This window comes from Callithrix jacchus, chromosome 9, assembly GCF_049354715.1.
Source record: "Callithrix jacchus isolate 240 chromosome 9, calJac240_pri, whole genome shotgun sequence".
Lineage (NCBI taxonomy): Eukaryota > Metazoa > Chordata > Mammalia > Primates > Cebidae > Callithrix > Callithrix jacchus.
The window spans coordinates 84,025,264-84,040,784 of record NC_133510.1 but is presented as its reverse complement, the minus strand read 5'-3'; the positions used below and the strand labels follow the sequence as shown (position 1 = coordinate 84,040,784).

At 34.0% G+C, this 15,521-nt stretch overlaps 1 protein-coding gene across 50 annotated transcripts in view; it reads left to right on the top strand.

Moving 5' to 3' along the window:
- The window catches only part of PPFIA2 (PPFI scaffold protein A2), a 506,309-nt gene that overhangs the window by 431,109 nt on the left and 59,679 nt on the right, over positions 1-15,521 (top strand). For all 50 annotated transcript variants that reach the window (XM_078336983.1, XM_078336985.1, XM_078336982.1 and 47 more), the window contains one exon: positions 4,808-4,901. In XM_078336983.1, the coding sequence (XP_078193109.1) occupies positions 4,808-4,901 (94 nt within the window). The remainder of the gene's footprint in view (positions 1-4,807; positions 4,902-15,521) is intronic.

Here is a 15,521-nt window from a genome sequence, read left to right as displayed (position 1 = left end):
CAGATTGTAGTAGAGTTATAGCTCCCTTTTTCATACAATGACAGAGACCTCTGCTGGACAAATGGAGGGACCGAGACCTTGCAATATGAGTTTTGGCAAGCAATTCTCACAGACTTGTATCTCAAGTACAAATATAACATAAGTTATTTTGAATGGAATTTAAGGACAGGGAAACGTGGAAATATTTGTCTTTGTTGACCTAGATAACAAATAGAGATACTCTCTAAAAGAAGATGTTTATTTACGAATACAGCATTGCAATAAAAATATGTATATCATAGTAAACTATGTGTATATTCAGGGAAGGAAAGAAAGACAAAGATTTTTAAAGGCAAGAAAATTAAGATTACATAATTTTTTGAAATAATTACCTTTTGGCTACTCAAATTAATAACGGGGGCCACCAGTCAGAGGTTGGACAGGCAGTTGCCAGACAGATGTCCCTATAGAAATATTTTTTGCAGAAGATTGAAATGGCCTGTGTGCGAGGTTGTGGCTTTTGTAGGATCTTTAGTTGTTATTGTTGCTATCATGCATACGAGCATGCAAACCCTCTGTTCATGACCTTCCCTGGCTCTATTTTCCAGGGTTTTCTTAACAATAGTGACTACATTTTGATTCTAACAACTTTCACACCTTCACAATCCAAATGATACCTCCAGCTAGTTCCATCCATAGACCTGGGAATGTAGGTCTCCTTCCTGAGTTCTGTCGCTGTGAGCCTTTGCAAGCCCTACATTTTGTAGCATCTTCCTTGAAAAATTTTAAGATCCCCTCTGATGTCTGGGAAAGTTCAGGGCTGGCAGTGCCATCTGGGCAAGTCACCCCCAGCAGAGCCCTGGACTTGGGCTCTAATCACTGGAAGCATCAAAATTTTCTTAGTTACTATTTAGACACTGGGACCAGCAGGGAGGTAATGCCATCTGGACATGCTGCCCAATCCAGCCAAACAGCATGGGCCTAGGTCCCTGTTTCTCCCCTTCATGGTTTTCTTTGACACTCTACCCCACGCATGCACTCAACCAAATGCCCTAGGGAGCCTAGTGACTTGCATCTGTGGGGTCATCCTGGGCCAGTGGTCTGACGTTGTTTTGAAGAGGGTGGTCTGGCAAGTGGATCCCTCACTCCCACTGGCAAGACTGGTATTGTATGAGATTGAATCAGTAGATTGTTGTTTCACTGATTGGTGACTCAAACCTGTTTACACAGAAAGGGGGCTGGCAAAAAAAAAAAAAAAAAAAAAAAAAAAAAAATCCTTGACTGTGCCTGTCACACCCTAGGAATGGTCTTGCCCTCAACAATTCCAAGGCCTCAAAGGCCCTGCAAAAGTAAAAGGTGCCTGGGTGATAGCCAAGGAAACTTCATTGACGGCAAAGATGATGCCTTGCATAGGCACAAGTACTAGGCAGACACTGACAAGGCAATAAACAATTTATTATGTAAGTTATCCACTGAATCTTGGAGCTCAAGCCAGCAAGCCTGAGCACCTCAGGCCAAGAAAGGGGTGAAGTTCATTATGTTCTTTCCACATACTTCCCTAATAGACCTCCTGAAGAATGAATAACCCCTAGCTTCCACAGGCCAGTGTTTCTCCTCTGAGGAACTCGTCATTTTGAGAATGACAAGCTAGGTGACATCTGTAATCCCAGTGCTTTGGGAGGCCGATGTCAGAGGATCCCTTGAGGCCAGCAGTTCAAGACCTGCCTATGCAACATGGCAAAACCTCATGTCTACAAAAAAATTGAAAAACTAGCTAAGCATGGTGGCACACATCTATAGTCCCACCTACTTGGGAGGAGGATGGGTGAGTCCAGGAATTTGAGGCTGCAATGAGCTCTGATGGTGCCATTGCACCCTAAGCTATGAGAGACTGAGACCCTGTCTCAAAAAAAAGGAGAAAAAAGAAACAAGCTACAGATTCTCCACTTAATGAAGGATGTTTAGAATCCTTGTCCCGTGTCCAATATGTGCCAATCATTATAATATTTTAAAAAGGACCCTCTCTCAAGATATGTAAACATTTACATTTCCTCTGTGGATGTACTGTCTCCAGGTAGAAACTCTGATATATAGTGCTAGCCAACATTAATATAAGCCACAAATGTGAATCATGTATGTAATTTTAAATGTTCTGGTAGCCACATTGAGAAAAGTTAAAAGGACAGGTGGGATTAATTTTATCCTACATTTAATTTAACCCGATATAGAAACAATACTGTCATTTCAACACATGATCACTTAAAATGTATTAATTACATCTCTTCCTTTTTTTCTACCACATTTTCAAAACCTGGTGTGTATTTTATGCTTACACTACATCATTTGGATCAGGCATATTTTGAGTGCCTAATAGTAGCTAGTGAATAAAATATTGATATAGATAAATAGATATTTCTGAAGTTCACATAACCATATGAGCCTACTGATGGCTAGATAAGAATGAGACAGACTTTCACTGGATTTAGATAATCATCCATAGGGTAAAAGAGTTAATAAGTTTGGCTAAGGTCACCTTTACCAGCTAGTTGATCAAGTATGTGGAAAGATAAACATGAGATGAGTGAGGCAGCTGCGTCAATTCTGTGAAGAAATGTCCTCCCCCAGATATGCTTTCATGGGGCCGAAAATATGCACTTTCTGGGACTTTCCTCCCGGTTAAGCACACTGTCCTGCATGTGATGATTAAAAATAACTTTTCTTACAATGGCCTTAAGTCCCTTTGTATCTGGCGTTTTGAGCAGGATGTAGTTCCAATTATCTATCAAATGCTTTGAAAACAAGATATTAGATTTTGAAATACTCTGAGTATTTCTAACTTCGTGATGCTTTTTATTTTTATGTTTATGAGAAAATAAAATGTCTAGATTTAACTCAAAATATTCCTAGAGTTTTCTTTGCTTTCAAGTTTTATTATATTAAAATGTTATTTTTTTCTATTAAAATGTTTGGTACATGAATAAATTTAAATTGGAATTTAAACGCTCTTATATTGTTTGGAGGAATAAAAGCCTGAATCATCCAACCACCTGGTGGTTGAAAATGTTTCCTTGTTTACTGAATAGGTCTGTCTCATCAATCTCTGTGTCCCCGTATGGACCAGTCAAGAATTTTATAACTTTTAAGTGACTCATTCATTTTCATTTACATTTCAAGAGAACATTTTATTATTATTTGAAGACTATGAATAATAATTTATTGATATACAGTGAAGCAAATATACAGATGAGAGAAATAAAATGAAAATATTCATTTATGGTACATAACGGAAAATTTCCCATTTGAAAATGTTTCCCAAGAGTACTTTAGTCACCAGTGGAAGGCTTTCCTAATCTATATGAAGAAGGAAAATCTTTCACAATAAAAAAAGTTTTAAGTACCTGTATTAATTAAATGTTTACTAATTAAACATTTGCATAATTAGTAAAATAAATTTTGAGCTTCAAACTCCACTTCTCTGAATTAGATCTAGACAGCAATAAATGTTTTTAATTAAAGGAGACTTTTAAAAAAATTATACAGTTTAACAGGGTTATCAGAAATGAGATTAATGTATTTATACCAATGTTCCAAAATTAATATTGTCCAGTACTATAAATTATTTGGTAAAATAAATTATTAAAAACAGTAACACCAAAATTTGCTTCTGGTGCTTTGGTAAGATATTTTACTCTGCTGAAGAGAAACCATACCTTGGTCAAGTCCTGCAAATGTAAAGTAAGGAAGTGTCCACTACAATGAGAGAAGAGTTAAAGCTGTCTTCAGTGGTCTTATTTACTGATATATTGAGGAAATTTCTTGCACAGTCTTTGTAAGCGTTTGTATTAGCTTAAATCTTCCTACCTAATCTTTAGTTTACCTGGAATTTAAATTTGTTTTATTAAAAAAAATTTATGTACCTTAACCCATTTAAAAATAGTGAGCGTTTTTATTTAGCTTGACTTCAGAACATAAGAGTAAATCCTTGTTTTTCAATTACAATAGATAATTTATGAATTAATTTTGTGTTTAGGAATCCTTTGAGATATGTTTGATGTACATCATACTTTGCTTTCTTTCTCTTTTTATTACAAAGTTATATAAAATGTACATATTATATATGGACACTAAATGAGAATTTATGACCTATGGAGTAAAAACTATTTTTATCAAGCTCTTTTAAAGAAAGACTTATTATTTTTTTTTTCAGAAAATATTATGAAGTTTAAAAAACAACACAAGAACCTGCCCAGAACACATGAAGTTCTAGAAGTAAGATTTATAGTGAAGGATGTAAGAGTCAGCCAGTAGAGCAGAACAAAGTTCCAGGAACAGGCCAGGAAGAGCTCTTTAAAGTCAGCAAAGGCCTCTCCGTTCTCTCAACTTGTAATAGAAAGCATATACTTCAGTTCCTACACAATGGGCTATCATTTATCCCATTATATGTGAAATATTGCAAATTGTTGAAAAAAGAAACAAATCTCACACACTACAAAGATATTTGCTCTTATTTTCCATAAAAGATAGACTTTCCACAAAGATAGACTTCAAGACTTGGGGACAGTATATTCAAGTGTCTGTCAGTGTACAGGCCACATTTATTATGTTCAACAAATTGTATCCCCATAGGTACTGTTTTGTTTTGTTTTCATTTTCTCAGTGTATGTCTATGTATGTATCCTTGTCATTTTATGCATGTTGGGTTAGTAATATAAAGAGAATTTTAAAATGAGATACTAAACAGTTGCTTAAATAAACTTTAACAACCTGACTTCAGAATTGACACAACCTGTGCAACATAATCTGAATAGTTAGTTACTTCTCTTCACAGGAGGCTTTATGGAGACTGAAGCTGCAGCTCAGGAGTCCCTGGGGTTAGGCAAACTCGGAACTCAAGCTGAGAAGGATCGAAGACTGAAGAAAAAGTAGGTTTGGGGATTTTTTTCCCCCTCTTTCTAACTTTTAATTCTTTATTATTATTTGTAGGGAATTTAAAAGAGAGTGGTTAGAAACAAAAGAACTATATTGAAGCCAGTATTTTCCAGATATTACCTAAAACAACTCAGAGCTCATGTTTCCTGATTATAATGAGCTACTCTTTAAAAGAGCATAAAAATATTTATTCTGTAGTGGAAATAAGTATTTTCTTCAACGTGACCATAGATTTGTTTCAAAATTCTTAAAAGTAATTCAGTACCCTACCGACATTAAAATGAATACCTGATTGGTATGATAAAATGAGATTATACCATCTAACTTTGTTTTCTCTCATGGCAATTATAAGTGTCTACTCTTTAAAATGGAGTAAAGGGGAAACATTTCCCTGACTGATTGAATATAAACTTATTTTAGACTCAGAGCAGATTGTTTTGCATCTGTCGGGAAATTAATAGTGTATCTTTTCATTCACATATAATATGGAACATTTAAATGACTTGCAAAATTGGCAAATTTTGAGTTGCAGCAGCTGCTGGAAAGCAAGTAGATTCAGAAATAACATTTTAAAAATACATAGTAACATTTTCATTGACAAAATGGCCCCTTTAGGACATGTGCTTTAAATGTAAATCAATTTCTCTTTATACCAGAATCTATTGGTTGGTTATTCCTTTTTCTCCCTCTCAAGTATTTCTTAACATTGTGTTTTTGGTTTCCACATTTCCCTTCTTCCTTATGAAAGAATATTCACTGCTCTCATCATCATTTTGTAACAGGCTTTTAGGATTAGAATATACAGCTTATCAATTGACTTCATCTTTTGCCTTCTCACTTGCTTTGTAGATGTTTACTAATAATGGGAAGTATATACTTACAAGTTGCAGAACAACTCACTAATGTAATTGTTTATAGGTTTGCTAATTGTTTATTACTAAAAGTTATGTACATATAACCCAATTCAGTAGAAATATTGTCCAGAAATAAATGACTTTGAGAACATTATTATTTCTACAATACAGTCAAAGCTCAGTCATAGTCAATAACAGCTATTTATTCTTTAGTTACTGATCACTCAAAAATCATAATCGGTTTCAGATGTCTTAATTTTGTTTAGTAATGATATTCTCTATTTTGTGACTATTTATTGAGAAAAGCATTCCTCTAAAAACGACTTGCCTCTGATAATTTTTTTTAAATTTTGGCAGTTTATTTCAAGTCTAAAAATATATAAATGATCAAAACCCAGCCTGACTAGTGAACATGGTTTATTTTTCTTAAAAGTTAATTCTCATTTCTCCCAGAGAAATACTTACAAAGAATGGCAATCTGAATGGTTTTCACAATTGCACGTAAGTCTGATACTAAGGCAGTACACTGCATACTTTGTTAGTTGTTGTTGGAGCCAACTGAAATGTCCTTTTAAATAGCTACAAAAGTTAAACATTTCAATTATACAATGATTTAAAATAACATATTTAAAGTTTAGCTATTATTAACTTGATATACTGTTGGGTTTATTTTATATTAATTTCATACAATTACTTTTCAACTACTAAGTACCCTCACAGAAACAAATATTAGTTCTTCACTTAAATATCTTACCATGCTTGACTTTGGGTTTTATTTTACAATATGTATTGGCAAAATGTAATTATAAAATGCATTATATAAAATACTTGTTTTTAATATTAAGAAGAATATTAAGAACATTCTATGAAGGAAAAATGGCTAACATAGTACGATTATTTCCCATGGATTAATGGTATTTAGGTTTAAATGGATTTCACAAGGCAAGTCAGAGTTAATTAATGAAAGCACAAAAGTATTTCCCTTATTATTGGTTTTTCCATAGCAATAGCCCCATGAGCATCAATATGCAATCAGTGTTCAAAGGACATATGTGGATAATTTTTAACATGTATTTGGAATTTGCATGACACTGTGCCTTGATTTCTGGATTACCAGAGAGTAAGTTGTCTTCATATAATGAGTTTTAACAGAGATAGAAAAATTACTTTTAAATTACAGGGTTTCAAAATTTATCTCTATTTAATTTTGTTATTGTTAATTATTAATATTTCTAAATGTTGACAGCTTATTCTTGAATTTTTCCAAGTGTTTAAAATTTCATTTAAACAATTTCAATTTTCTTTCTTTTTGAAATAAACCATATCCTCTTTCAGTGCACTTTAATGTGTTACACTCTTATCTGTGTTCAAATTTCATGTTTGCTAGCCTTCTATCAAGATGAAAAATAATTTTAAGTACATTTTATTTTAAAAATAAATAAAAGCAATAAATGAAGCAACCCTTTTCATAATGTCAAATGCTATAGATTGTACATGCACAGTTGCAACCTGTGGTATCCTATCGGTTGTTTCTACATTCTATCCATTGTCCCAGCAAAATGATGTTTCCAGGGCTTAGTACTTAACAGAGCTACGCTCACTGTCCCAAAATTCATAGCCGAGGTTCATTAGTCTTTGCGAGGATAAGCAGAACTAGACAATATCTTATTTTCAAATTTGCTAGGATAGCAGCTATTTAGAATTGACAGTCTGTAACTTTAAATTTAATTGGGAGAACTCTCTAGAGGATTTAATTATGGTACATTTTTTAAAAAGCCATATGGGGGAGTTACTTTCAGAGAACAGCATTTGAGACATTCCAAATTCTTGCAAAGTTCAGAAATTTGTAAGTTGGCAGTCCTAAACAAAGGTTTAATTTGAGACATACTTTCCATCCAGTAAATTTAACACATATGCAGTTTAGAAGATTCGCATTCCTACTTTAATTAATTCTACTTTTTCTTTGCTTTCTGGTTCAGGCATTAGTTTTGCTTATATTTCTCTCTATTGTCTTACGATGAGAAATAGGAAATCAATGATATTTAATCTGTTAAACCACCCACTAGTCATGAAAATCTTGTTTATCCATCTTTACCATCCTGGGTATTATTAAACAGTTGCTGGTCTTTTAACATCTAACTTAGGCCTAAAGTCAATCTATTGTTGGTCTGCCTAGTTTGCCTTTATTATACCTCATCTTTGCTGTACTTTTCTTTAAAGCATTAATTCCATAAATTTCTCCAGCAAATGTATATAGAGTATACTTAACCTATAATAATAATAATAATTACTAAAACTCAACTAGTAATTCTTTGAATGCCTCACAATAATTTTCTTGGTGTTCCCCTTTAAAACTTGAACATCTCTGCAGCCTTCTGGTATAGCTCTCCTGACATTTAAGGGTCAAGTCACTTATTTTCAATATTAGTCTCAGTATTAATATTATAATTCTTCATAGTTTTTTCGATGTGGACTTCCTCTGGGGATACTATGACTCTCTGAGATCTTATCCACAACTCTCTGTTTGATTTCTTTGAACTCCAGGTACCTTTTCCTATTTAACAAAATAAGTATCTTCTCCTCTTCTAATACATTTAGAACAACCAGACCTGAATATTTTACCTCTTTTCTTTTATACCTTTTACCCTTATCTTTAAGAATGTATTTACGATTCTTAGCTCTCCAGCCTATGTATTAACCTAAAAGCTTCTTTTTTTATTGCATTTTAGGTTTTGGGGTACATGTGTAGAACATGCAAGATAGTTGCATAGGTACACATGTGGCAGTGTGATTTGCTGTTTTCCTCCCCTTCACCCACATGTGGCATTTCTCCCCATGCTATTTCTCTGCAGCTCCCCCTCAACACTGTCCCTCCCCTATTCCCCCCAATAGACCCCAGTGTGTAGTGCTCCCTTCCCTGTGTCCATGTGTTCTCATTGTTCATCACTCACCTATGAGTGAGAATATGCGGTATTTCATTTTCTGTTCTTGTGTCAGTTTGCTGAGAATGATGTTCTCCAGATTCATCCATGTCCCTACAAAGGACACGAACTCATCGTTTTTGATGGCTGCATAATATTCCATGGTATATATGTGACACATTTTTCCAGTCCAGTCTATCATCGATGGGCACTTGGGTTGGTTCCAGGTCTTTCCTATTATAAACAGTGCTGCAATGAACATTCGTGTGCATGTGTCCTTATAGTAGAATGATTTATAGTCCTTTGGATATATACCCAGTAATGGGATTGCTGGGTCAAATGGAATTTCTATTTCTAGGTCCTTGAGGAATCGCCACACTGTCTTCCACAATGGTTGAACTAATTTACACTCCCACCAGCAGTGTAAAAGTGTTCCTGTTTCTCCACATCCTCCCCAGCATCTGTTGTCTCCAGATTTTTTAATGATCGCCATTCTAACTGGCATGAGATGGTATCTCAATGTGGTCTTGATTTGCATTTCTCTGATGACCAGTGATGATGAGCATTTTTTCATATGTTTATTGGCCTCATGTATGTCTTCTTTTGTAAAGTGTCTGTTCATATCCTTTGCCCATTTTTGAATGGGCTTGTTTGTTTTTTTCTTGTAAATTTGTTTGAGTTCTTTGTAAATTCTGGATATCAGCCCCTTGTCAGATGGGTAAACTGCAAAAATTTTTTCCCATTCTGTTGTTTGCCGATTTACTCTAGTGACTGTTTCTTTTGCCATGCAGAAGCTGTGGGTTTGATTAGGTCCCATTTGTCTATTTTGGCTATTGCTGCCAATGCTTTTGGTGTTTTGTTCATGAAGTCCTTGCCTACTCCTATGTCCTGAATGGTTTTGCCTAGATTTTCTTCTAGGGTTTTTATGGTGCCAGGTCTTATGTTTAAGTCTTTAATCCATCTGGAATTAATTTTAGTGTAAGGTGTCAGGAAGGGGTCCAGTTTCTGCTTTCTGCACATGGCTAGCCAGTTTTCCCAACACCATTCATTAAACAGGGAATCCTTTCCCCATTGCTTGTTTTTGTCAGGTTTATCCAAGATTGTATGGTTGTAGATATGTTATGTTGCCTCCGATGCCTCTGTTCTTTTCCATTGGTCTATATCTCTGTTTTGGTACCAGTATCATGGTGTTTTGATTACTGTAGCCTTGTAGTATAGTTTGAAGTCTGGTAGTGTGATGCCTCCTGCTGTGTTCTTTTTGCTTAGAATTGACTTAGCTATGCAGGCTCTCTTTCGGTTCTATATGAAGTTCAAGGTGGTTACTACCCAAAGTAATTTACAGACTCAATGCTATTCCCATCAAGCTACCATTGACTTACTTCATAGAACTGAAAAAAACCTAAAAGCTTCTTGGTCAGAATGGCCAATTAAAGCCAACCACATAGGCCAGAATGATGACTCATGCCTGTAATCCCAGCACTTCCGGAGGCTGAGGTGGGAGAATTGCTCAAGCCCAGCAGTTTGAGACCTAGCCTGGGCAACAGAGTGAGACTCCATTTCTACAAAAAATAAAAATACCTTAGAGAGGCATAGTAGCATGTGCATGTAACCTAGCTACTCCTAAGGCTGAGACAGAAAGATTGCTTTAGCTCATGAATTTGAGATTACAGTGAGCTATAATAACACTGTATGGAGTGAAAGAAGGTCACATAAGACTTAAAACCTACATGGCCTGGTACCTCCAAACACCCTGGTTTCTGAATGAGGTTCAGCTCACCAAATTGTACTTAGTTTGGGGTATTTTAGGGCACAATAAATAGAAACTCTCTTCTTTGCCTAAATTCAGAACTTGTTGACTAACAAAATAGTCAATTGGAAATTAAACTGTCAGTCATATTTTCAATAAAGCTGATAGAACATGGCTTAGTAAATGGTTAAAAAAAAGCACGATTGGAACCCTCAAATAGTTAAATTTACCTGACAGTCACAGACTTTAAACTGCACAGATATAAGCCCCACGTCACATTAAAAATAACATTTATGCTATTATAATTTGATAAGTATGTTACTTAGGGATCAAGAACTATGAGCTTACAAGGGAATGAATAAAATTAAATGTCATCAATGTTCTTGCTTAAGAAAAATTTTTGAATCATCAGTGTTAATTATATTTTTATTATATATATCATTAAATTTCTTACTTTTCTCCCCTGGAATATATTTAGCTGCCGGTTTCACATGTCAGCATCTCTGAAATGTGATGATGGGCAAGCAGCAAACTCCTTGAGTCATTAGAGACCTGAAAATATATTTTACACCGAACATCAGTTGATAATTTCCCAAAGTGTAGAACTATTGGTTAATTTGCCCTCAGAACTTTGAAATTACGACTCTTCTTACTTCTAGATATGGCTAATGATCAATTGATTGTCATTGTTTTGTATATAGCATGTGGGATTTCTTTTCCTCTCTCTCTCTCTTTCTCTCTCTAAGAGTTTTATTTATTTATTTTTGATTCATCTTTTGTGTTCAGAAATGCCCTAAGTATGTGTCTATTCAAATATTTTGTTTCATTTTTCTACTTTAAATTTTCAATCTAAAGACTTGTCAGACTGGACTATCTGACATCGGTTACCCTTCAGGATTCACATTTCTACACTCAACTTTGATTCCAAGAAGCTTAGTTTTATAGAGACTTTTGGGACTAAGGATGAGGATGTCTGTTTCAATAATAACTCACCTAATTCTCAAGACAGTCTTGAATAGGCAGTGGACATATTAAAATTGACAGAATATCCACTGAATTTATCCCTGGAATATAAATGATGAAATATTTAGCTTAAATCCTTATCGTCTAATGTTTTTCTCTTGCCTCTTAACACCATATAATTTTTTTTAATAAAGCACATATCCATGCTGAAATCTCTATTTTGTAACTTAAGTGTAAAGATACCATATGACTGTTATATACTAATACCATTTTCAATACTTAGTTACAATATAGATAATATATGCTAGACCTTTCTATGCATTCTAAATGAAAAACAGTAGGAAATGGATTTCATATATGAATTAATTTTTCAATGTCATTAAAATAAAATTAACATCCCGACTGACTCAGCTATCAGTTGGGATTTTTTTTTTTTTTTTTTTTTTTTTTTGCTTCTCGAGAAGCAGTTTATCCTCAGAGCAAAGCAGTCACACTTAATCACTACCAGTAAATTTTTGTGTTAGAATATCAAAGGCATAAAAGTGAAGCTCTATAGATTTAATTTATTCCCATCACAATCCTGAGAGTCTCCTTCAGTGTGTAATCTTTAATGTGTTTTGAGACTATATTTTTAATATTTGGCATTTGGCAGGTTCCGAGTATACATATCTATAAGGAAAATAATTGTGATTAAAATATTTATATGTAAAGATATCACAGAAATTCCACAATGTTCTTTCACTTAACATGTATTTCTTAACTGCTTATATACCAAATTAAACTTATAAATGATCTGTATTCCAGAACTTAATTTGTAAGATGTGTTAGAAGCTCTGAGTACATTTTCCCATCTAAGTATTCTACATACACAGAAAGTAAAAGTCTATGCTTCCTCCACAAAAAAAAATTTTTTTAACAAACTGTGTCTGAGTAGATAATGCAAAAAGAAGGATTCACTTTCATGATATTAGATTATCTCACAGGTTCCAGAAACAATAGAGCCAAGATATTCCCAAAAGTTTGACAATAAGATATGATGAAAGATTTCTCCAGCCTTTTCAAGAACACATATATTCTCCTTTATCCCATTCCAAAAATAAAGTCCTTAGATAAAGTCCTTTTATAGCCTACTTTGAAGCAGATATTTGTGCTTGGATCATTTTTTTTTTTTTTTATCTTTAGTCGAGGGTTTATTTAGTACAGACACAATTACTATGGAAAAATTCCTGGGCAAGTGACTCAATGAATATAATAACAAATAACATTTTAAAACCTAAATCCAATGCTTTCAAAATTTCTCTAGGAAAATGTGTTCCAGTTTCCTACTTGGAACTCCAGAAGCATATTTTCTCTATTTTCACTAAAATAGAGCTGCTGTTGCTTTGCCATATGATCTTGCATAGCCCTGCCTAGCTTCAACCAAGGACAATTATATGAATTTCCTGAACCTAAATAATAATAATGATAATATCCAAAGAATAAGAGTCAAAATGAACTGAAATTTGTTAGAAAAAAGAAAGATAAGGAAAACCAAAGTGCTCTCTTTTAGATATATTTAGATATATTCCATCTATTTAGAAGAAGGAAAAATAGCACAAAAAAGTATAAATTTGCCATTTTGAGCCAGCAATGCAAAGTTAATATATTACAGACTGAATAGAACAGAAGCCCAGTGTTGGCTCCATAATTTCTGCCAGGAGAAATATTTTTGACCTGGAAAGAGTGAAATAAAATTAGTCAACAAAAATTAAACTCAAGGCAATTACATATATTAGAAGATAATGTCATTTTCAAAATAAATTTATATCATTTATCTTAATTCATGTAATTTCTGGATTAATATTAATAGAACATGAAAGTGATAATTTTTCACTCATTTGCTTGGTGTGTATGTCCCAAGAAAGGATTTAAATTACTGATACTTGAATTTTATAGTTCTATTCTTCAAAGAGCTTGTAGAGAGATGGACATGAAAACTAATTATTGCATTCAAGTATTTCAGGTTTTATGATCACTTTTTTAAGTCTTTGAAGATAACGAGAAAAGTGCCAAAAGCCTAAAGGCACCCTAATGTTCTTATTTACAAGATATTCTCCCAGCTAAAGACAGATAACCAAAGAGGCTTCACAAATGAATTGATAATAACTGAATAAAACAGAAGGTGGTATAACCCAGCACTTTTACACATAATTTAAATCAGAGCATCAGATTTTGTCAAAGTATGAAGCTAGAAGGCATAGTTCAGTTTTTAGATAAAGAATATGCTTAAGGAAGATCTTTACAGAGGCATTCAAATCTGACAAGATGAAATTTTATAGGGGAATTTTTATAATCCTGCAGCCAACTTTAGTACTATACATACTGATTACTTCTATATAGGGGAGCATATATAATTTAACTGTAACTCCTAAGAAAAAAGTTTCTGCAAGGTAGGCAAATAAGCAAAGCCTGACAAATAATTTAATGTTTTTAATATTCATAAAAGCAGTAACAGTGTCAAAATTTTGTGCAGTTACCAGATTATAGCTGGGTATTGTGTTCATTTCTGGGAAATATATCTAAAGTCTATTTATTAAAACCAGCATATGTTCAGAGGAACATGACCATACCAGTGAGATGACACAAAGCCATTTCTTCAAAGACTTGTATACAGAACAAAGATAGATGTTGCTAAGAGCATGAACAACCAAACCTGTTCTGTATGGCCTTGTGATAAGACCATGGGCCAGAAGTCAGGGGTTACTACAGATAAACTGAGCTGAATCTAAGTGAGAATTATTAGCAGTCACAGATGTAGAAAGAAAGAATTGACCACCTGGAAAAGGAGTTGTTCACCGTAAGTACGTCTAACATAGAACTGCCAGGCATAAGTACATAATAGAATTATTGCACGGAGAATTCAACTTTTGGCTAAGAGTTTGAACTACATGCTTTGTAAATTGTCCCTGCTCTGAGATTCTGTGATTCTCTGTAAAATTCAGAAGAGAACTAAACCGAGGAGAATCTTCAAAGTTTTAACATAGAGACTCTGGCATATTATAAGTATTCAAAATACATTTCCCAAATAATTGAATGCATAAATAGAAACTGGATAAGGAAAGAACTCTAGGATAAAGAAGAAAACCTGAAACAATGTAATCGGGGTTAGTGCAGTGATTTCTACGCACATGACCAAATCTGAAACCTGGGCTTCCTCTTTGCTCCTGTTCTTCCTTGTCCTAATTCTTCCTCTCTGCACATCCATGCACTATTTCCAAATACAGTCAATTGCGTTTTTTTAATCTTCCAAATCTGTTGATTTTCATCTTTCCAGCTCAGGCCATCATACTACAATAGTCTTTCTACTTCTAGTCTTGCCTTCCTATAATCCATTCTTCATGCTTCAGCTACAGAGACCTATCTAAATCTTATTTCTGAGCTCCCTAAAACTCCTCAGTCAGTCCCTCACAGCCCTAGGATTAATTTCAGATGGCTTTATATAGTCCATAAATCCCTACATTATCTGCTCCCTGTGTATCACCAGCTTTATCTCTCTCGCTTTCCCATCTTGCACTTCAAGGTCTTGATATATGTCGTATCTATTTTATTGTTTCTTATTACTCTTATCTCCTTGTGTGCATATATTCTGCTCTATTTTTCCTCATCCTTTGTATGCTAATGACAATATATATTTTATATGTAATGTCTGTATAATAAAGTTGTAATTTGCTAGGCAATGCACTGTTCTATGCATTTTACATGCATTATCTTTTGTATTTTTCACAAAGCCTTCAATGTAAAAACTGCAATTTTTTTATGCATAAAGAAACATAGCCTTTCCAGGTACTGTGATATACAAAAATGTAGATCTCCAGAGCCCAGTTTTCTTGTAATTATTTAGGATCTAAGAATAGAGCCACAATTTAAAGGATATGCAGTCCAATCTCAACTGCACCTGGAATGTCCTATATAACTTTTAATGACCTATGTAGGGAGTGAATGAAAAATGTCCTGGTCTCTTTATACTCTGGAAAGAGTAGCATATTCTTTTCATCTAGAGAATAATTAGTTTCTTATCTGCCCCTACCCTAGCCTTCAAAATGAGCAACAAATGTATTCAAACCAAATATGTTTTTAAAGAGGGGGGAT